General features: G+C 55.0%; 9 protein-coding genes and 2 non-coding genes across 11 annotated transcripts; 5 read left to right on the plus strand and 6 right to left on the minus strand.

Moving 5' to 3' along the window:
- Positions 1-198: 198 nt before the first annotated feature.
- On the minus strand, positions 199-279 carry P153DRAFT_t28. Its single transcript has one exon. It is a non-coding gene; the product is annotated as a tRNA-Thr (tRNA).
- A 743-nt stretch (positions 280-1,022) lies between these two features.
- Positions 1,023-3,152, plus strand: P153DRAFT_363451 (kinase-like protein). The gene is made up of 2 exons (XM_033667380.1): positions 1,023-1,126; positions 1,173-3,152. The coding sequence occupies exon 2, from the start codon at positions 1,253-1,255 to the stop codon at positions 2,993-2,995; it is 1,743 nt and encodes a 580-aa protein (XP_033527624.1). The 5' UTR covers positions 1,023-1,126; positions 1,173-1,252; the 3' UTR covers positions 2,996-3,152.
- Positions 3,153-3,416: 264 nt separating this feature from the next.
- On the minus strand, positions 3,417-3,503 carry P153DRAFT_t27. Its single transcript has one exon. It is a non-coding gene; the product is annotated as a tRNA-Thr (tRNA).
- A 193-nt stretch (positions 3,504-3,696) lies between these two features.
- P153DRAFT_331788 (WD domain-containing protein) lies at positions 3,697-7,167 on the minus strand. The gene is made up of 2 exons (XM_033665481.1): positions 5,798-7,167; positions 3,697-5,748 (listed from the first exon to the last, which is right to left on the minus strand). The coding sequence occupies exons 1-2, from the start codon at positions 7,104-7,106 to the stop codon at positions 3,935-3,937; spliced, it is 3,123 nt and encodes a 1,040-aa protein (XP_033527625.1). The 5' UTR covers positions 7,107-7,167; the 3' UTR covers positions 3,697-3,934.
- A 142-nt stretch (positions 7,168-7,309) lies between these two features.
- P153DRAFT_363454 (DNA-directed RNA polymerases N/8 kDa subunit superfamily) lies at positions 7,310-8,263 on the plus strand. Its single transcript, XM_033667381.1, has 4 exons — positions 7,310-7,425; positions 7,482-7,540; positions 7,670-7,756; positions 7,863-8,263. Exons 1-4 carry the CDS (start codon positions 7,390-7,392, stop codon positions 7,912-7,914), a joined length of 234 nt encoding a protein of 77 aa, XP_033527626.1. The 5' UTR covers positions 7,310-7,389; the 3' UTR covers positions 7,915-8,263.
- Positions 8,264-8,309: 46 nt separating this feature from the next.
- Positions 8,310-10,697, minus strand: P153DRAFT_331794 (ser/Thr protein phosphatase family; the record flags this gene model as incomplete). Its single annotated transcript, XM_033665482.1, has 3 exons — positions 10,299-10,697; positions 9,448-10,072; positions 8,310-9,395 (listed from the first exon to the last, which is right to left on the minus strand). Exons 1-3 carry the CDS (start codon positions 10,463-10,465, stop codon positions 8,310-8,312), a joined length of 1,878 nt encoding a protein of 625 aa, XP_033527627.1. The 5' UTR covers positions 10,466-10,697.
- A 95-nt stretch (positions 10,698-10,792) lies between these two features.
- On the plus strand, positions 10,793-13,066 carry P153DRAFT_393085 (RCC1/BLIP-II). The gene is made up of 2 exons (XM_033671204.1): positions 10,793-10,954; positions 11,003-13,066. The coding sequence occupies exons 1-2, from the start codon at positions 10,879-10,881 to the stop codon at positions 12,685-12,687; spliced, it is 1,761 nt and encodes a 586-aa protein (XP_033527628.1). The 5' UTR covers positions 10,793-10,878; the 3' UTR covers positions 12,688-13,066.
- Positions 12,907-13,999, minus strand: P153DRAFT_393086 (50S ribosomal protein-like protein L13). The gene is made up of 2 exons (XM_033671205.1): positions 13,905-13,999; positions 12,907-13,851 (listed from the first exon to the last, which is right to left on the minus strand). The coding sequence occupies exons 1-2, from the start codon at positions 13,923-13,925 to the stop codon at positions 13,351-13,353; spliced, it is 522 nt and encodes a 173-aa protein (XP_033527629.1). The 5' UTR covers positions 13,926-13,999; the 3' UTR covers positions 12,907-13,350.
- Positions 14,000-14,246: 247 nt separating this feature from the next.
- Positions 14,247-15,650, plus strand: P153DRAFT_420177 (superoxide dismutase copper chaperone-like protein; the record flags this gene model as incomplete). Its single annotated transcript, XM_033672225.1, has 5 exons — positions 14,247-14,340; positions 14,410-14,544; positions 14,623-14,984; positions 15,046-15,109; positions 15,237-15,650. The coding sequence occupies 5 exons, from the start codon at positions 14,247-14,249 to the stop codon at positions 15,314-15,316; spliced, it is 735 nt and encodes a 244-aa protein (XP_033527630.1). The 3' UTR covers positions 15,317-15,650.
- A 158-nt stretch (positions 15,651-15,808) lies between these two features.
- Positions 15,809-18,356, plus strand: P153DRAFT_428270 (uncharacterized protein). Its single transcript, XM_033672713.1, has 5 exons — positions 15,809-16,266; positions 16,328-16,477; positions 16,536-16,871; positions 16,920-18,005; positions 18,065-18,356. Exons 1-5 carry the CDS (start codon positions 16,252-16,254, stop codon positions 18,083-18,085), a joined length of 1,608 nt encoding a protein of 535 aa, XP_033527631.1. The 5' UTR covers positions 15,809-16,251; the 3' UTR covers positions 18,086-18,356.
- A 538-nt stretch (positions 18,357-18,894) lies between these two features.
- On the minus strand, positions 18,895-19,179 carry P153DRAFT_282363 (uncharacterized protein; the record flags this gene model as incomplete). The annotated part of the gene is made up of 2 exons (XM_033663192.1): positions 18,895-18,948; positions 19,054-19,179. The coding sequence occupies 2 exons, from the start codon at positions 19,177-19,179 to the stop codon at positions 18,895-18,897; spliced, it is 180 nt and encodes a 59-aa protein (XP_033527632.1).
- Positions 19,180-19,383: the final 204 nt, after the last annotated feature.

Raw genomic sequence — 19,383 nt, forward strand, 5'->3', positions numbered from 1 at the left:
CTAACAAATCATGATACTGTACGTGGAGAAATGTGACCAAAAAACCAAACACGGAACCTTTTGTTGGTACGAAGAGCCACGAACAGAGAGAGATGTTCGTTCTTCATAAGCAATCCACACAAACTGAAAATCTGGCACGGTGAGCAGGAAAGAGACGACCTCTCACGTTGACAAAAAATACGCAAAAAGAAGAGGTGGTGCCCTCTGCCAGAATCGAACTAGCGATCTTATCATAGCATAGAATACTAGTGATACGCTTTACCACTAAGCCAAGAGGGCCGCCGAAGGGCGAATCAACTGTTGCAGTTGTTGGCTTGTGATCGATCGCTCAATTTTGGCGTATAACAAGCTAGAAACCAGTCGTACGGTCGTCGGCGTTCGGTTCAGTGCTGCATACGTGGCGAGCGTCGTGGATCTCTTCGCAAATGGCTGGGTGGGGGTAGGGCGTTGGCCATCCTCTGCCGGATGCGCCTCCACCTGTTGTCCCCTGAACAGCTGCTCGATAAGGTTGATTTCTTTTGCAATCAAGGTGACACAAGCCCATGCCCATGGCACAAAGGCGCCGCTGTTTCGTCGGCTTTATGTCAGCTACCTTGTCGCATGGCCAGGATGCACATTTCAATCAAATGAATGCATGTCACCTGTGATAGCAACAATGCCAGCTTCCAATGGCGATCTATCCGTCCTGCGCAAGCACGAGCATGCTTCCCGGAGCTATGGGGTCAATCTGGGGGTAAGTAACTACTTGGGGCAAGCGTATTCACATGATAGTCGCCAAGGCCGCCTTAGATCGGAAATTCAAGATTCGTTCGTCGCGCACTCCCTTTCTTGTTTCTCAGCCACAATATTCCACACAACGACACCAAACGCTGACAGCCAGGACCGACACCTGGCTCTTTACCCCAACACCCACATATCCTCAGATCCACCATTCATGGGCTCTGCTTCTCCTTCCGCGACCGCCTTCTTTACCCCTCAGATCACACTGCTAGATTCTGTGGTTCCATATACTGCCTTGAGCCCAGGACTCGACAAGACGGACGCTTCTTTCGGCGCTCTGGTTTGCTGTGTAGGGGGCTCGGGTCCGCCGTGAAAGGCGGACGGTAAACTTGGATAGCAATAATCCCAAGTTGGATGTGCGCGGTCACCCGATCGTAATTTATGCGCGTGCGCTGAGGAGTCTGCACAGAACCATATTGCGACGCAGTAGAGCAGGAACTCTTCCGCACACATCCTCGAAACAACCGATCTCATGGCGATGTTCACATTCGACCACGACGAAGCGCATCTGGCGACAGAGAAGGCGCAACATGGCCTCGAGCCTACCCTGAACGATGGCGACGACGTCTTTGCGCCTGAGAAAATGGACACGGACACCCTTCATGTGGGAACCCCGCCAATCAATATAGTGTCCCCGCTGCCCAGGCGCGCAGTGCAGCCCAATCTGGAGACCAAGCAGCAAGCGACGGATCGGCTGGACTTCGACATGGTCATGAAGAAGGCGCAGAAGAACAAGAAGAAAAAGAAGAAGGCCATGAAATCTGGCGCACTGGCTGGCAACATCACTCGAGGCTTCCATACGCCGATTACCTCTGGTGGAGAAGAGTCGGATTTCTCTAGGGCTGCCACCCCTCGCTTTGGGCCTGCTGTTTCTGGACTCCCGAGTGTGACTAGTAGTCCCGCTCTGAGGCCAGTGTCTGCTGCCGGCGGTATCAGTAACTTGAAAGCGCAACTCGAGGCACTCAGCATCAATACTAGGGTCGACTCGCCGGTTAGAGGGTATCCCTTGTCCAGGGTCGTATCTGGGCTTTCCAGCAATGCTAGCATGTCTGGACGCGACAGCGACAGTGACCGTACCGAGATGGAGAGCTACGAGATCAATCTCGACGAAGACTTCAGTCTCGACGCCCATTCCAAAACATCAACAATGGTCAGCAGTGGTATGGTGCGCAAGATGACCGCCGAGGACTTTGAGCCCCTGATGTGTCTTGGGAAGGGCAGTTACGGCACTGTCCTGCTTGTCAGGCAGCGCGCCACTGGCCGTCTCTTTGCTCAGAAGCAGTTCAAGAAGGCGTCAATCACAGTGCACAAGAAGCTGATCGAGCAGACCAAGACAGAACGCACAATCTTGGAGTCCGTCAACCGACACCCGTTCATTGTCAATCTGTACTACGCCTTCCAGGATCACGAAAAGCTCTATCTCATTCTCGAGTATGCGCAGGGAGGAGAATTGTTCCACCATCTTGCCGCTGAGCGCATGTTCACGGAGGAGGTGACAGCCTTCTACATGGCGGAGATGGTGCTCGCGCTGGACCATCTTCACCGCACCGTCGGCGTCATCTACCGCGATTTGAAGCCCGAGAACTGTCTCCTAGATTCTGAGGGCCATCTGCTCCTGACAGATTTCGGCCTCAGCAAGGTCTCCCTAGACGAGGACAATCCCTGCCGCTCCTTCCTCGGCACAGTCGAGTACATGGCCCCCGAGGTTGTGCAAGGCATCGACTACGGCGCAGCGGTAGACTGGTGGTCTCTCGGCGCCCTAGGCGTCGATCTACTAACAGGCAACCCCCCTTTCACAGGCAACAACAACGCCAAAATCCAAGAGAAGATCGTCAAGCAGAAACTCGCGCTCCCCTACTACATGAGCGCCGACGCAAAGGACCTCCTCACGCGCCTGCTGCGCAAAGAGCCCAAGAAGCGCCTCGGCTACAACATGCCCAAAGACCTGCAGATCATAAAGAGCCACCGCTTCTTCCGCAAAATCGACTGGAAGAAACTCCAGGCCCGCGAGCTCGAGCCGCCCATCCAGCCCCTCATCACGGATCCCGAACTCGCGGAGAACTTCGCCCAGGACTTTACCGATCTGCCGCTCAGCCCGGTGCTTGTGCGCGACGACCTGGGCGACTTTATGAGCGAGTCGCAGTCGAATCCGTTTGGAGGGTTTAGCTTCGTGGCTAGCTCGAGCTTGCTGGAGGCGGGAGAGTGGGGGTACTAGATGATTCATGGGTTTGGAAGACGTTAGATGTCGGTTTTGGATTATGGTTACGTTTGATGTATTGCTTCGTTGTTTTCGCATTACGAGACGGTTTTGATGCATGTATGGTCTGTGGTATTTTTGACTTTTGCGAGGTAGATCGTGATTGCATAGCGGGTGTCGTAGAAACCTAATTATCGCATTATTGGTTGATATCTCGATGAGTCTTTCATGCTCTCTCTATTAACTGAGCTTTGAATGTCCTGCACCAGATATTTCGCACCTTGTCGACGTAATTGGAACTATGCCGATCAATCGGCAGTCCCTCCTCCCCAGCCAAAACAGACAGACGGGTACTTACAAAAAACACAACTACCCAACAACAACCTTACGTCTATCTGCAACACACAAAGACAGCAAAAAAAGAATCCAAAAAGAAACGTGCCCATTCTCGGAATCGAACCGAGGATCTTCTCATTACGCATTCAGAAGGTACGAGTGAGACGCTGTACCACTAAGCCAAACGGGCGTGTTGACAGTATTTTTTAAACATGCTTGTATGTATTGTGTGGTCATGAGACTGAGACTTGTCCCGATGACGCTCAAGTCCTGTATCCTAACGTAAGTTTCTGGTGAAAAGGTAGCAGCGGGGCGCAGAACCACATATGTGTGATTTGTGGAGTCTGGACTAGGACAACATAGCTCAATTGGTGCTATGGGCTACCAGTTCAAACCTCCTCCTTATTCGATATTCAAGGTAGAACAGCTAGATCGCAGGATACATAGATGATCTCCCAACAACTCTTCACAGTACATATTTTCTCAACATTCACAGCTTCTGTAAACCCCCAAGTCACGCACACATCACCCCACACCTCCAACAGGCAGAAAACCCACCTGCAAAAGGCCACATAAACACAGAACGAAGATATATATTCCACTACACAACACGCGACAACGCTACACAGCTACTTTCGCCACCATACCGCGCAACCCAACCAACGCCCTAAACAGCCCCTTCGCAGGCAGACTCGCGTGGCTGGGCCCGCTCTCCTCGAACAACTGCTGCAGCTGTTCCGACTTGACGACCGTCCTGTCATGTTCGGAACCGGGGACGACGATAGCGTCGGCGAGTGTGAGGGTCTCTGTGGAGGTCTCCAGGTCTCCGTCGACGTGCATGTCCGCATCCGCATTGTAAGAAGTGCGTTTCAGCTCTGCTTTTTCCTCTGGCGGGGGGGTGAGGAGCTGGAGGGGTTTCGCAGTGGGGCTGATAGTGCGGAGGGAGGAAGCGGAGTCGAGGGCGATGTATCCGGACTCTGTTTTCTGAGACGCGAGGGAGAGGATGATGCCGGGGATTTTTGTTGACCAGAGCGTTTCTTGGTGCTGGGGGTCGAAGACCATGATTTTGGAGGATGCGCGCTTTAGGCGGGAGGTGGAGGATTCGTTCTTCTCGAACTGCGGTAGGGAGACGGCGAATGTGTTGTTTGTTTCGTTGACGGCGAAGCGGACGACGGAGATGCGGTCGAAGCGGTCGATGCCGGGGGTGTTGATGGGTACGCAGGAGACGAGTTGGTCGAGGACCATGTCCCAGACGGTGATCGAGTCCCCGACGACGACAAGATGGCGGCCGACGATCCCCACGCTGCAGAGTGCGGTGACATCGATTTCTGTTATGGATCGGCGGATGGTCGCAGTGTTGGTGTCAATGAGGTGGATGACTCCAGGGTCCGACTCAGACGCCCAAGAGAGAGCGACAGCAAGTACCGAACCGTCTGCGGAGAAAGCCAGTCGAGAGGTTCGGAGCGGAAGAGACAGCTGTGAGCCCGCGCTTGCTTCGACAATGTCAAGCTTATCGCTAATCTCAACCGAGCGGTCCAGAGACCAAGTGACCAGTCCTGTCTCATCGACGCCACGAACCACGGTCCCGTCCCGCAACCGTGTCTTGGGCCTCCAAATTCGTACAACGTGGTCCTCGCCGACAGTTGCGAATCCGACAGAAGTAGGGTCGGCAACTACATCGAATGCCCTACCGTTACCGCAGACGTCTTCGAAGAAATGTGGTCCATCAATTCGGGCTTGCAGTTTCCACTGTCCTTGCTGTTCATCGCGTTGCCACAACTTGAGATACACCTCACGGCGTTGCAAGCGCTCCTCCTCATTGAACTCGGGAATACCTTCATTGAGATATCCTGTGTCCGATCGTGGCGGGACCCATTCGTCCACGGTGGCAAGCCACTCGCCATCGTGACTGACTTGGAGCATTCTCACGTTGGGCTCGATGATTCGACGGCCTTCGGGTCCCATGTTGGGATCCGTGGCGTTGTTGCGTGTCAACGCCTGTCGGAAGAGTGGACGCTGGTGCGCCATGTCAAAGGTCTGAAGATATGGTTCAGGGCGAAGACCCTCGTTCTTTTGACGTGGTTGCGACGAGGGCACCGAGAAGAGTACTTCTCTTGGATTTCTGGGGTTGATAGCCATGGGTATTTCATTGAAGATGTTGAACGAAGCCTTGCTTGAACTTGATTCTTTGGGAAGCTGCTCGAGGTCTACACGTCGTGATTGTATGCCTACGATGTTGGTTCTGGCCTCCAGTTCAGTTGTTGAGAGCACGATGACGGAGTTGTTGGCGAGCGACAGCGCGTACGAGGAGCCGGTGGGAGACACAACGACGTTTTCAATGGCTGCAGTAAGATGGGGCAGGTGCTGCGGCTTCCCAGTAGCTAGCTGCCAGATGGTGAGAACAGTCTCATCGCCTCCAGAGACGAGGTAGTTGCCTGGTATTGTTAGAGGATGAACATGTGGGGATATTTGCGTTGCACTTACCATCCAGAGACCACTTAATTGAGCCAACCGCGTCTCTGTGCCAGTGGAGACGCTTGGGCCTGAGACTCTCAGCATTGTCTATTCTGCCCTTGTTGTTCTTCTGATTGATTTCGATCGCCGCAAAGCTTGCCAGGATGTCCTCAAACAAGAGTATGACACCAGTCTCGTCTCCAATCGCGATGTCGAGAAGATCCCTCCGGTCTTGGACTTGTTTCTTCGCTTTGTCTGAGACCTCGGGCTCGCGAATGTAGGCGTTGAAGGTGGTGATGCGCTTAGAGAGCTTGAACTCGCGCCAGACATATTCGAAATCTTGCACAGCCGTCATGGTGAGTTTCAAGCGCTTGCCGACTGTGATAGACTCGGCGGTCGCAACAACAACCACATTGCCTTGCAGGAGGACCTGGAAACCAAGAATTGCCGAGTTGGTCTTGAGGATGCGCTTGAGTTCCGTCTGCGATGCCTGGGCCTTGGTGCGGAGAGCATGCACGTTGAGGATGTGACTATTGCCAGTCTCGTGGCAATAGACCAGGTCATCGGTAGAGTCGGGCTGGGTGATGACAGCCATGTTTCGCACCGTGGCGCCAATCTCCCAGCGTCCGATCTTGGTGCCATCGACCCAGTCCCACAGTGTGATAAGGCCATTGGAGTCGGCGACGTAGACCTGGTTGGGCTTGGTGGTTGACAGGGCATATGCGGTAAGCACGCCCGCGCCGCCGGCAGGCAGAGTACGAGCGAGGAGGGATGTCTCGGTCGAGTAGATCTGGAGCGATCGGAGGTTGGCGAGGATCAGGTACTTCTCGTCGGGAGAGAAGATGGGGTCGGTGGGCAGGAACCATCCTCCGTGCGAGGGCGATATGGACCATTTGGGCGGCTTCTTGGTCTTCTGCTTCTTCGTCTTGCCAGAGCTTGTATTGGGAATCTCAACCGTGACGACTTCTTTGGACTCGGTGTTGCTCTGCGCCTTCTTGTCCTTCTTCGCCGACTTGTCTGCCTGCTGTGTCTGCGCCTTGGTGTCCTCGGCCTGCTCTTGTACGCCCACCGCCGCGTCCTCTGCGCCGTTCAGCTTCTCCCGGGCCTGCTGTCTTCGCTGCGCCTTGGTCAAGGCAGCGGGAGTGCCCACGGGTGTATCTACCACCTTTCCGCCCTCTACCCCCCCGCCCTGGCCCTTGTTCTTCTTCTGGTCCTTGGGCGCTGTCGGTGGTGTGGTGGCAGGCGCATTCCCGTCGCTCTTTCTCTGCGTCTTCGCCTTTTTCCGCTGCGCATCTGCGCCTTCCCTCTTCCTCTTCAATTGCGGGGTCGAGTCCGCCATATTGGTAGCTTGGACTGTTCGAAATGGGCAAAAGTTGGCGAATGGTGAAGTTGCACCAGGCCGGCAACCAAAAAAGTCGTCGAGATTTTTAGACGGGGACCAGTCCAAGCTTTTCACCGCCCGGCAGCCTTAGCGCGGAATTTCTTTGACGAACCATTGCGAACTCCCCAGCAACAACGACGCGCACTCGACCTGACCGGACCTGCCTTCTTTGCTCTCGACTCTCGCGCAAGCCTGTCGCACCATCCCCTCGCACTTTCTCCAGCTTCCACCGACCGTCAAGATGATTGTCCCCATCCGTTGCTTCTCCTGCGGCAAGGTACCACATCCTCACACGCAGCTCTCAGACGGCGGCGCATACTGACTGTTCCGCAGGTCACGGGCGACCTCTGGGAGCGCTACATGGGCATGCTGAACGAAGGCAGTTCTGACGTGTAAGCCTCCTCCATGCGCACCACAACACTCTTGCGCGTCCCTCCATCCTCGACCACCCATCCAAACACCCACCCACCCCACTACTTCCACCCCAAGCCACGCCCTTGCTAACCCACCGCGCCCCCCAGCGACGCCCTCGACGCCCTCGGCCTCACGCGCTACTGCTGCCGCCGCATGATCCTCACCCACGTCGACCTGATCGAGAAGCTCCTCAAGTACGTCCCCAGCGCCGACACGGCCGCCCAGCAGGCAGACATGCGCGAAGCGGCCCGCCGTTAAGAAGCCCAAACGTCCCGGTCAGGGGCTAACACGTACTTCTAGATACAACGCCAGCGAACGGGAACAGGCACGCGCCGCCCGAGGTGGGCGGTGAGAAACACAGACCTTGAAGTCTTGAAATTGCTCAGAGAGGAACATGGGCTGAATAATCGGAGTTTGTGACGGCATTTGCGTGGGCGTTTTTGGGGCACGAACTTGTGCGCGTTAGGGACGGGACGTTCAGCTAACCGCGGTTTTGGTATTGTTGGACATTGCGAAGAATGATATTCTGTCGAGTCCAGACTGCGTCCAGTGTGTCTGCCAATGTCAAGAGGTTTTTGAATTCGAGGACATTGATATTTCTTCTAGGCTTCGAAGAGAAATACGACATATAAATCCTGGACCCTGACCTGGCAAAGAAACCACGCGAAACATTTATTACATTCAAGCACACAGTTACCAACAACACGATACCCATCTACACACTAAGCCCCAATCAACACCCCTTCTTCACGCCGAACACTCCCCTCCCCCCCAATGCGCACCCACCCACTCCGTCATGATATCCGTAAAACTCTTCCCCCCATCATACACCTCCGTATCCCCCACCGCGCACTTATGCCCCACATACTCCAGCGCAAGCAACACCCACGTCTGGATAAACTCATTATACATGACATCGACCGTCTGCGGCTCCTGCGCATCCGTCACGTTGAACCCGACGGTGGATTGGATGCAGTTGGGCACGCGGTAGAACGGGATGGGCACATGTAGCGTGTCGTCGCCGTCCTGGCCCGCGTCGTCGTGGGTTGTGTAGCCGGGGAATATATTGCCGTTGTCGTTATCGGCGATATTGGGCGACGAGATGGGGACTTGCTGCTGCTGGGGGTGCGCGAACATACTGCCATCTCGGTCTGCAGTGTGTAGATGCGGACGGTACTTTGCCGCCGCCATCTCAGGGGGCTGCAACACCGCGTTCCGTGCCATCATCTCCATCAGGATGGGGCCCTCGTGGTTCAGCAGCTCGAGCACCTGCACCGCAGCCTTATACGGCACATCTCTCACGGAGCGTATCGCGCTCGTGAACGGCGAGACGAGGAACTTGGTGTCCTTTGTGAAAGCGCCCTTGAAGATGTCGAAGCGGATGGCGCCCGTATTGGTGAGGACCAGAGCCTTGGCGCCGTTGCGGATACGGTCTGATGTGCCGATGGACTGCGGGAGTAGCTCGCTTCCGATCCATGTGAACACGCTCTCCGGGTGCGGGTACGGGCGTCTGCTGACCCAGAGGTCGCGTGGCGCGCAGCCGTAGGTTTTGCCCAAGCCGAGGGATTGTCGGGCTTCGCTGATTTGGCGGGAGGCGTTTAGGCCGCGGGGGGTGGGGAATGTGGATTCGTCTTTGCTGGCGTGGTAGCGCAGGGAGAAGAGGTTGTTGTCGATGTAGCGGCGGGAGAAGATTAGTTTGGGTTGTTGTTGTTGTTTGGCGGCGTGGTGGGTTGTGCTGCTGGTGCTGAGGCCGGAGATGGATTGGAAGCCGAGGGTTTCCATGTAGCGGCCACTTTCGAGCGCGACGGATAGGGGGTCGAAGATCTTGTAGTCCTGGGGTGGGTTAGCTTGGTGGTGGGAGTGTGGAATATGTGAGTGTTTGTACCCTGATGTGCGAGTGACCGCCGAAGAACTGGATTGGCAGATCGTTGTGAGCAGCTCGAATCGTGGAGAATAGTAGAGCATATTCGGTGGATCGGATATCGACGTGACCGAATACAATGATCAAGTCGAGGTCCTTGTCCTTGAGAGCGTCTTTGAACCAGTCTTCGTTGACTGTGTCCTCAACCCTTTGCACAACCGTGTTGTTAGCATTCGCAGCGAAATCAAAGATGAAGCCAAATGCCAGGATCCTAATCCTCTGGTTTTTGGTCTTGAACTTCTTGAATCGAGGAGCAAGTGGTACCAGCTCGCCTGTGTCTGGACTATATATATCTAAGTTGGAGGCAAGATAGTGGCCCTTGAAGTCCCGGACTGTGTGGTAAAACTCCCCTTCAGCAGTGTTTGCTTTGTAGAGCTCATGGTTGCCAGAACTGATCAGGTCGATGCGCTGCTCCTTGGCGATTTCGTAGGTGAACTTTCCACGTGGTTTGGAAGAGTCGTAGATGGCATTCCCTTCCACGCGGTCGCCAGTGTCGATAAGTAGCAGGTCGGAGCCATCAGCATCTGCTTTGTCTTGGAGGTGTTGGGCAAAGGATATGTAGTCGCCCCAGTCGGACGAGAATGATGCTCTGTTACGTGTTAGGCAGGTCCCAGTACGAACTGTGAGTTGATTTAAAAAGATCAGAACTTGGCCAATGAAATACGGATAAACATAGACGTCTTGGATGCACTGCAGATGGAGGCGCAACGGTAAAACTGCCCAACATAGATTGTACCACACGTATTCCAGCGGTTGTTTCTTGCATAGTGTACTTGGACAGATGTATTTCAACAGAGCATCTCGAGTCTACTCACTCTTGGAGGTGCCCGCCCCACCATCCATGCACGTCGGTTGTGTGCAGGAAGTTCAACTGGCCCCAAGGCAGCTCACGAAGGGGTGCTGCAATAGGTGATGGAGCTTCTGGCTGGACGCAGAGCGCGCCCTGGAAGATGGCGAGCAGCACGACTGCAGAATTCAACATGGCGAGGGAAGTGTTCAAGTTTGCCTTCTACGAGTGCAGATGCTGTGATCAGACGACCATCTAGGTGGTGCTGTAGTCACGCCCGGTGGCAGCCTGCAGGAATGACTAAGGCTTGTTGCGGACTGAATGAGACCGAGCAAAAGCAACGAAAGCAAGACAAGATGGCACAGTGCTCGGATCAGGGGGAGATAAACAAACGGTGGGGAGCCAATTAGGTTAGTGACGTCTGACGGTGAATGGTTCCTGTTGGGAGGTGAGGCGTTGGCCGACGCTCAGTCCACCCCGGAGAGGCAGGCTAAAATCGCTGATGTCCCTGCCGCCGTATTTTTTTGAGCTCACAACATCCCCAACCTCGCCATTGCGAATCCACCCAACTTTTCCACACACTTTCCATTGAATCTGCATCGCACACAATGGCTCGTGTTGCAGCCCCCCGCGCCGCGAGCGCAAAGCCTGTCGAGACGAAAGACGCCAAAGTAAACGGCACGGGTACGTCACAGCTCCCGCAGCTCTCACAGCTCTCGCTAACGCGCGAAGCTGCACGGCCAAGCCGCGCAAAGAAGCCCGAGAGCGCGCCTGCTGCTGCGCCCGCTACAAATGGCACAGCTAAAGAGCCTGCCAAGCGGATTGCACGCGGTCGCGCAAAGGAGCCCGAGCCCATCCTCTCTGAGCCCGAGCCCGAGTCCGAGTCGGAGCCCGAGCCCGCGCCGAAGAAGACGACGACGAAGCGCAAGAAGGACGAGTCGAGCGAGCCTGAAGCCGACACGGCGCCCGCGAAGAAGGCCAAGGTCGACAAGCCAAAGGCCGCGCTGAAGAAGCCCAAGGCCGCCAAAGTCGTCAAGGAGCCGTCGAAGCCGCTGCCCAAGGGCCCGCGTCGCATGAAGGGCAAGAAGAACGAAATCAACGCGATCCAGTTCACCGAGCCGTTGAAGGTCTTCGTCTTCGGCGAGGGCAGCTCCGGCGAGCTTGGCTTTGGCGCGACCAAGAAGGCCATCGACGTGAAGCGACCGCGTTTCAACGAGGCCCTCAGCAACCACAATGTCGTCAGGATCGCGACAGGCGGCATGCACGTCGTCGCGCTGACCAAGGACAACAAGATCCTGACCTGGGGTGTCAACGACAACGGCGCCCTGGGACGCGACACATCGCACGTCGAAGCCAAGATGCGCGACCTTGACGCCGACGAATCCGACTCTGACTCGGAAGACGAGACTGGCGGCCTGAACGACGCCGAGGCCACGCCCACAGCCGTGTCGTCAGAGTACTTCCCCGAGGACACAGTCTTTGTCGACATCGCTGCTGGCGACAGCTGCTCCTTTGCCCTCACCACCGAGGGAGCCATTTACGGCTGGGGGACCTTCCGCAAAAACGAGGGCATTCTCGGTTTCGAACGCGGCAGCCACACCGCGCGCTTCCCTGTCTACATCGAGGGTGTGACCAAGGTTACTCAAATTGCCTGTGGTACCAACCACGTCCTTGCCTTGGACAAGGACAGGCACGTCTATGCGTGGGGCAACGGCCAGCAGAACCAGCTTGGTCGTCGCGTCACCGAACGTACACTCACAGAGTCACTGCAGCCCAACCGTGTTGGCTTCCACGACAGCTCCTTCAAACGCCCAAGCCAGCGCATTGCGCAAATCGCTTGTGGAGACTACCACGGCCTCGCCATCGCCGAGGACGGCCACATCTGGGCTTGGGGCGCAAATAACTACTGCGAGACGGGTTATGCTGAGAATGCAGGCGCAGACGATGCCAGTGTCCTAGCCCCAAGGATCATCCAGAGCCTCGAAGGCAAGAACATCGAGACCATATCAGGAGGCTCGCATCACAACATTGCTATTACCAAGGACGGGCAAGTTCTGGTCTGGGGTCGCTGTGATGGCTCGCAGACTGGTATCCCAGCTTCGCAGTTGGACGCCCAGGAGGATGGGGAGAAAGTGTTGAAGAACAACGGCAAGCCCAAGATCCTGATCGAGCCCACGCCCATCCCCAGTCTCAAGAACATCGTTGCCGGCTCATGCGGGCCCGAACACACCATCGTCGTCGACAAGGATGGCAAGGCGTACTCATGGGGCTTCTCGGCAAACTACCAGACCGGCCAGGGTACCGACGATGATATCGATGAGCCCACCGCGATCGACAACACCGCCGTACGCGAGACGAAGCTTGTATGGGCTGGTTGCGGCGGCCAGTACTCCATCGTAGCGTCGAAGAAGGAGTAAAGGTGCCAGGAAATGTCAGACACTGGTATTAGGTAATACACGTTCTGTGCCCCTGCACCGACTTACACCAGCAACAAATTGCACACGTTCTATCTATCGGAGATTTAGTCATTGTTACGCCCCTCGTGGGGATTTCAGACTTGCATAAAAGGCGTTCAAGGGGCATAGCGTAGGCTTTTGGTTTTTGATTCTGGTTCGATTCTGTTTTCGTTCCTTTCGGTTCACACGTACAAGATTGTTCTGTCTTTTCGGCACCGCTAGGGTCTAGGGTTGGGACGAATTACGTCGTCATGCCCAAGGTGTTTTTTGGAGGATTGGTCTAGCTGTGGTTGTCCGCATCGCTTGTAATAGTAGAATGCTAGCATCTTTCGAAATGGTTTCTCGTGTTGAAGTGCCTTTCTGTGCGTGATGGTATTTGTGTTGGTATACTGCGAACATGCTCGAATTCGGAACTTGAATCCAGATGTCTGCTTCTCTCTGTATATCTCCATCGACCATGCTCCATGTGTCGTTCAAACATGCATTGCTGATATGGCGCAACGAAGCAGCCGATGCGCTGAAACTCCATGTCCCGATAATGCTCTCCATGCGTAAATGTACACAAGCTTTACAAACTCCCCACATTCGTAGGCCTCGCCATCATCCACTCCCCTCTCCATCCCGTCACGAAACCGGCGCCTCCCCACCCTCCTTCAACCCCTCCAACGTCCTCCTAACATCAACATGCTCAACGATACTCTGCCCCCCACCAACACCCACACTCAGTATATTCTCCCCATACGGATGACTCCTCCCCTCAAACGTCTTCAGCCTAGCCAGCCTCTCCTTCCGCAGCCGATTCTTAGGCAACATGCCACTAACCGCCTTGCGCAGCACCTCGCCGCCGCCCCACTTCGCCATCATGCGGTCCATGCTGATCTCCTTCAGACTGCCCGGCCGCGTCGTGTGCGTGCGGTACAGCTTCTGGAACCGCTTCTTGCCCGTCACGTGCAGGTTTGCGCAGTCGATGGCTACTACGTAGTCGCCGCAGTCGGTCGATGGGTCGAAGATCGGCTTGTGCTTGCCCATCAGTGCCAGCGCGATGGCGGAGGCGACGCGGCCGAGGGCGCGCGGGTCGGAGCCGATGTCGAGGAGGTGCCAGGAGCGGGCGTAGGCGAGGCGTGTCTTGGGGGAAGTCAGTGTGGGAGTTGTTTGCATGCGGAGGTCCGAAGACGTACCTTGCCTATTACTTGTGACATGCTGGGCACGGCCAATGGCCCTTTTTATGCTATTTCTTGGTCGGCTTTGAATGTATACCGGACCCCAAGCCTGTGTATTAGTGGTCAAGGAGTGGACGCGTTCGCGGGACTGGTCGCAAGATCGATGTCAAGATGCCAAGCGGAATCCGAACATTTCCCACGAAAGCACATGCACGTGATCAGTGAGGGATCCCCGGCTGGGATGCAGGTGCGGGCCGACGATGGATTTCAAAGCGAACAGAAGAGGGTGAACATATTGTCAAACACCAAAATCTTATTCTTCTTCCTTCACAGTCTGCGATCAACTACACGAATCTCACAATGACGGTACCGGCGTTTGAAACTATCTTCGCCGTGCCCATGACCTGCGAGGCATGCGTCAAGGACATCGAAGGGTCCCTTCATCACTTGAGTGGTACGAGCGCTATCGCTATCATCAATGCACGTCATTCGGTGGTACATGTCTCTAACGAGCAAAACGCAGGAATCAACAAGATCACAGCAAATCTCAAAGACCAGTTGGTAGCTATTGAGGGCACGACTGCGCCGTCGGCGATAGTAGAAGCTATCCAAGCAACAGGGCGCGATGCTATTCTACGTGGATCGGGCAAGTCGAACAGTAAGTTTGACACATCACCAAGACTTGCAGTTTTACCACCACAAAATGTGGCTATGTGGTATTGACATGACTGCATAGGCGCCGCGGTATGCATCCTAGAGTCGCACGCCTCACATGTGGAGAACAAAGTGCGCGGCCTGGTCCGCATGGTGGAAGTAGCAGCCAATATGACCATCGTGGATCTCAGCATACGAGGACTGTCACCCGGGACGTACCAAGCCACGATCCGGGAATCTGGCGACATCTCCGAGGGGCCTGAATCTACGGGCGGCATCTGGGAGGCTGTCAAGGCGAAGCAAGAGGGCAAGCCGTGTCGAGGCGTGTTTGGCACGGTTGAGGTGGGAAAGGGCGGTGTCGGCGCGGTGTTCTTGGACAAGCCGATTCAAATCTGGGAGATGATTGGGAGGAGTATTGTGGTTGCGAGGGAGCAGGATGGGAAGGTGAGTAACGAGTGGGGGCCTGGTGTTGTTGGGCTGTTGTGGCGCTGACTTTGGTGTGCAGTTCGATAAAAATGATGCGGATACGTTGGTCGGCGTTATTGCTCGAAGCGCTGGCGTTTGGGACAGTAAGTTATCTTGTCATTTTTTTCGTGTATTTCACCCGCCGAATCCGCCTTGCCTCTCTTTCAGTCTTTCATGTCCTTCTGTACCTCTGTCCTGCTTTTCCATTTCTATAGCCGCTAACTATGACAGATGACAAGACTGTGTGCTCATGCTCGGGCAAGACGGTCTGGCAGGAAAGAGAGGAACAGCGGGATCGCGGCATGCTATGAGCCTTGGTAAGAAAGACCGAGTTGAACAAGACTCTGTGTGGAAATGAAGTACCGCTAGACAAGCCGCGTCTTGCGAGCTGCCTTGATATTCGGGCCAACTCGCGTACCTGCATGAACTCGGGCTCTGTACGCCCTGCAACTCTTCATGCAGTCTGCCTTGGGAACGCCAGTGGACAGAACGACTAGAAATTACATCACGTGGCTGTCTCAGTCGCGCCTATGCCCTGTGACAAACTTCAAACGCCATCAAATCATGGCTCCAAGCAACTACGTGAATCCTACCCTCGCCGCAGAGCTGCGTTGTTATCATGTGCGGCGAAAGGGGGCTGACAGCGCTTGAGCGAGCAGTTGGGTCTATCGGGGCATCGGATGGCGGTGGTGTCATGCGGGTAGGAGTTGGGTCGAGGTGTCTGGAAGAGCCTCCAAGCGCCGTGGATGTCGGTTTCACGATGCAGGGGTCCAATCACCACGGCGGACTCGGTGCCGGCCAAGGGCTGGTCTTTCGAGACGCGCCGGGCCTCAGATTCGGCCTGCCCACCTGTGCCAGTCTGCAACCGCCCGTCAAATCCTCGCCGTGTCCCCGTTGTGTTCGTGGTATATCGTCTGGTCTTCCTCCCTCCTCGCACGACTTATCCGAGTCTTGTTAATACACGCGTGTCTCGCACGGCTTTTTGCTAGACGCGTACCCCGCGGACTCTCCTCCGAGGTCTTTCGAGCGTCATAATTGGCACGACAAATATCGCCTACCACTACTCGACGTTGCGCAAGATTGAAACTTTTTTGGGCTACGTTGTGATCCGCCACAAAAATAAAAGAGAGGGTTTCCAGCTGGCAGCACTCAAGACGACTAATTACCCCTCATCTGTGGAGAGGCGGCGTCTTGAGGCTTAGCAGCACCCTACCGCCAGATACACAGTAAAAAATAGCTAAACGTCATGTCTCTGAAGCAGGTGCGCTCCTTCCCTCCACCCTCCACTGCTCCTTCCGAGTCAATTACTGATAGTGGGGCAGGAAATCGAGACGTGGGTGGCAGCCCTCGCCAGCTACGACAACAACGAGTTCGACGTCGCGTTGAAGGTCTTCGACCAAATCTCAGACACATCGAAGATCCTGTTCAACTCTGGCGTCATCCACGCTACACTCGGAGAACATGAGAAGGCAGTGAGTGAAGCACAAACATACCCGACGGAAGAAGGAATGTATGCTCATAGCCACGCAGGTCGATTGCTACCAAAGGGCTGTGAAGATGGACCAGTACCTCGCCGTAGCCTACTTCCAACAAGGTGTCTCGAACTTCTTGATGGGCGACTTTGAAGAGGCTCTTGCCAACTTCAACGACACGCTTCTCTACCTGCGCGGGAACAACAACATCGATTACGAACAGCTCGGGCTCAAGTTCAAGCTTTACTCTTGCGAGGTCCTCTTCAACCGCGGTCTCTGCTACATATACCTGCAACAACGGGAATCAGGGTTGCAAGACCTGCAATTCGCAGCGAAAGAGAAGGTGGTCGCAGACCACGATGTGATCGACGAGGCCATCAGGGAGGAAGCAGAGGTACGGGCGAGCACTGATATGGCAGAAAGCTCAACTAACGACCTATAGGGCTACACGGTCTTCTCTATTCCAGTCGGCATCGTCTACCGACCCAACGAAGCCAAAGTCAAAAACCTCAAGACAAAAGACTACCTTGGGAAGGCCCGTCTAGTCGCCGCCTCAGATAGAACAAACGCATTCACCGGGTTTTCTGGCGCTGAGCTGAAGAAGTCGAACAATATAGTCAAGGACGACAGGCCTGAAGACAAGATCTCATTCGCCGCGACAAACCTGGTCAAACCAGAGCTTCAGAGCAGAGTGCGTCAGCAGTCGGAGCCGCCAAGAAACCGCGATGTCTTCCCTCCTACTCCACCACCAGAGTCGGAGAGCCGGAGGTCTGCTGGCAGCAGCGATGGCCCTACAACGACGCGTGCCCAGTCTGTCCGCGGCGGTGGGCCAAAACCTCAAGCCTTGAACCTCGGAAGAGCTGCCTTTGACCAACAAGGCGATGCCACTCGGCGCCTTCCTACACAACGCTCCATGTCCGAGCGACCGCCTCAAAGTCGTCCCGAACACCGCCGTTCCGAGTCGATGCGTAATCGACCGACACCGCGTCGGAACGAGGAGCCACGTCGTCGCGGATCAGATGACGATATAATCGATGACTACTATGACGATCTTGACTCGTACCAGCCGCAGCGGGGCAACCGCCCCTCATATGCTCGCTCCAGGCAAGGCGGGTCACGGCGTCCCGCATACATTGAGGAAGAGGAAGAAGACGACTACGACGGAAGCGACCTAGATGACGCCGAGTTCGAAATGTTGTCCCGCAACTCAAAGTCCAGGCGGAGATCGCCTGCGCGCTCGGCCCGACCTGGTGGCGCCAGTGTCGCTAATCGCGGTGGCATAGGCGGTAAGATCAAAGTCAAGGTGCATGCTGGTGACACGCGATATGTCTTCCTCAGCCCCGATATGGAGATGCGCGAGTTCGTACAGTCTATCAGAGAGAAATTCGGCATAAGACACAACTTCAAGATCGAAATCAAGGACGACGGCGACATGATCACCATGGCCGATCAAGATGATCTGGAGATGGCGATCGAAACGGCGAGAGATTCAGCACGGAAAGAAGGCGGTGACGTGCCAAAGATGGAGGTAAATTCCCACCTATCCCCAATGCCGTACCTTTGGAACACGTGCTAACAAATATACAGGTTTGGATCAAAGAAGTGTAGACACAGAGATACCCCAGCAAATCAGCAACTTCTTTACGACTTTTTCCTTTCTTATACTTCTTTGTATCGCATCTTGATTAGCCCTCCCCTTCCCTCCCCCATATTGTCTGGAGCTGCGGTAATGTAGCGAGTTTGTTGTTCTTCGTATATCCATCTTTTTGTGTCTTTCGCAGCCGGACTGTTGGACGTTGGGAATAGAGTAGTGATGGCTGGCTTGTACAATTGTTGTAATTCATGACTATGACTATGACTATGACTATGACTATACCCGTATGTTCTTCACGCTGAAGTTCTGAACACGGAAACCTCCGTCATGTGAAAGTGTTTCTGAATGGTGTTTGACATTGCAAAACACCACCCAAGTGATGACATGACAAAGGCGACTCCGTATGTGAGAGAAGACGCAAGAAGAGATAACAGGGGAACGTCCATGCGACCCAGCGGAACCAAGCATCTGTCACGGAAGGAGATATCCTGAGACGAACGGTTTCTGAAACGAGCATAGCAGGGCTTCTCGAACGGTTCCAAGACGATCCCTAGGAGCATGTGCGGGCAGGTCGTCGAGGAATCACTGGGCGTGAGGTGTACTAATGATACACATATTGTACAACTCCGACCTAGTCGATGGTAAAACCCTCAAACTGAAGGGTACAGGATGTGTGAAATGTCCTGCCAGAACGCCATTTCCCATGCCTTCTCTCTCAGATATCACATCTCATGTTCGCATGAACGAGCTTCTTGCACGACTCATAATTCCAGCCGCTCTGCACATCCATCCCCACCCCCCTCACTCGTAATAAACGCTGCGTTTACGCAGGAAGCAGGATCTCAGCCCAACTGCTGTGCAGGAACGTAACGCCGATCTAGGCACGCATTGTCAGCCTTCGTTCTTCAAAATCCATACCTGCGCATTTCGTGCTTGACCCCTCCATCTCCCGTCCTCGCATCGCTCGGTGGAAAAAGCTTACAGCAAACATGCCAATCGCGGTGATGACGCTCCTGTTCTCCTTGCTTGTGACGGCGTGCAGCGTGGTCTGCGCGAAGTTCGGTTCCGCGAGGGCGCGGCCCTTTCCGTGGATTTGCTTGGGTGGCATGGTGGGGGAGGGTTCTGGGCTGCGCGTTAGGTTTGCAAGGTTTTGAAGCTGGAGTTGTGGGTGCGTACTGATTGAGTGGGATGTGTGGGTGTGGTGCTTGTTTGACGTCAATGTGCTGCTGGGTGATGGTGACGATGATGATGCTTGAGAAACTTTTGGCTCGCTTATGTAATGCTACTTCTCTTAACACCGTCACTTTCACTG

The sequence above is a fragment of the Dothidotthia symphoricarpi genome, assembly GCF_010015815.1.
Source record: "Dothidotthia symphoricarpi CBS 119687 unplaced genomic scaffold P153scaffold_3, whole genome shotgun sequence".
In the NCBI taxonomy this organism is placed as follows: domain Eukaryota; kingdom Fungi; phylum Ascomycota; class Dothideomycetes; order Pleosporales; family Dothidotthiaceae; genus Dothidotthia; species Dothidotthia symphoricarpi.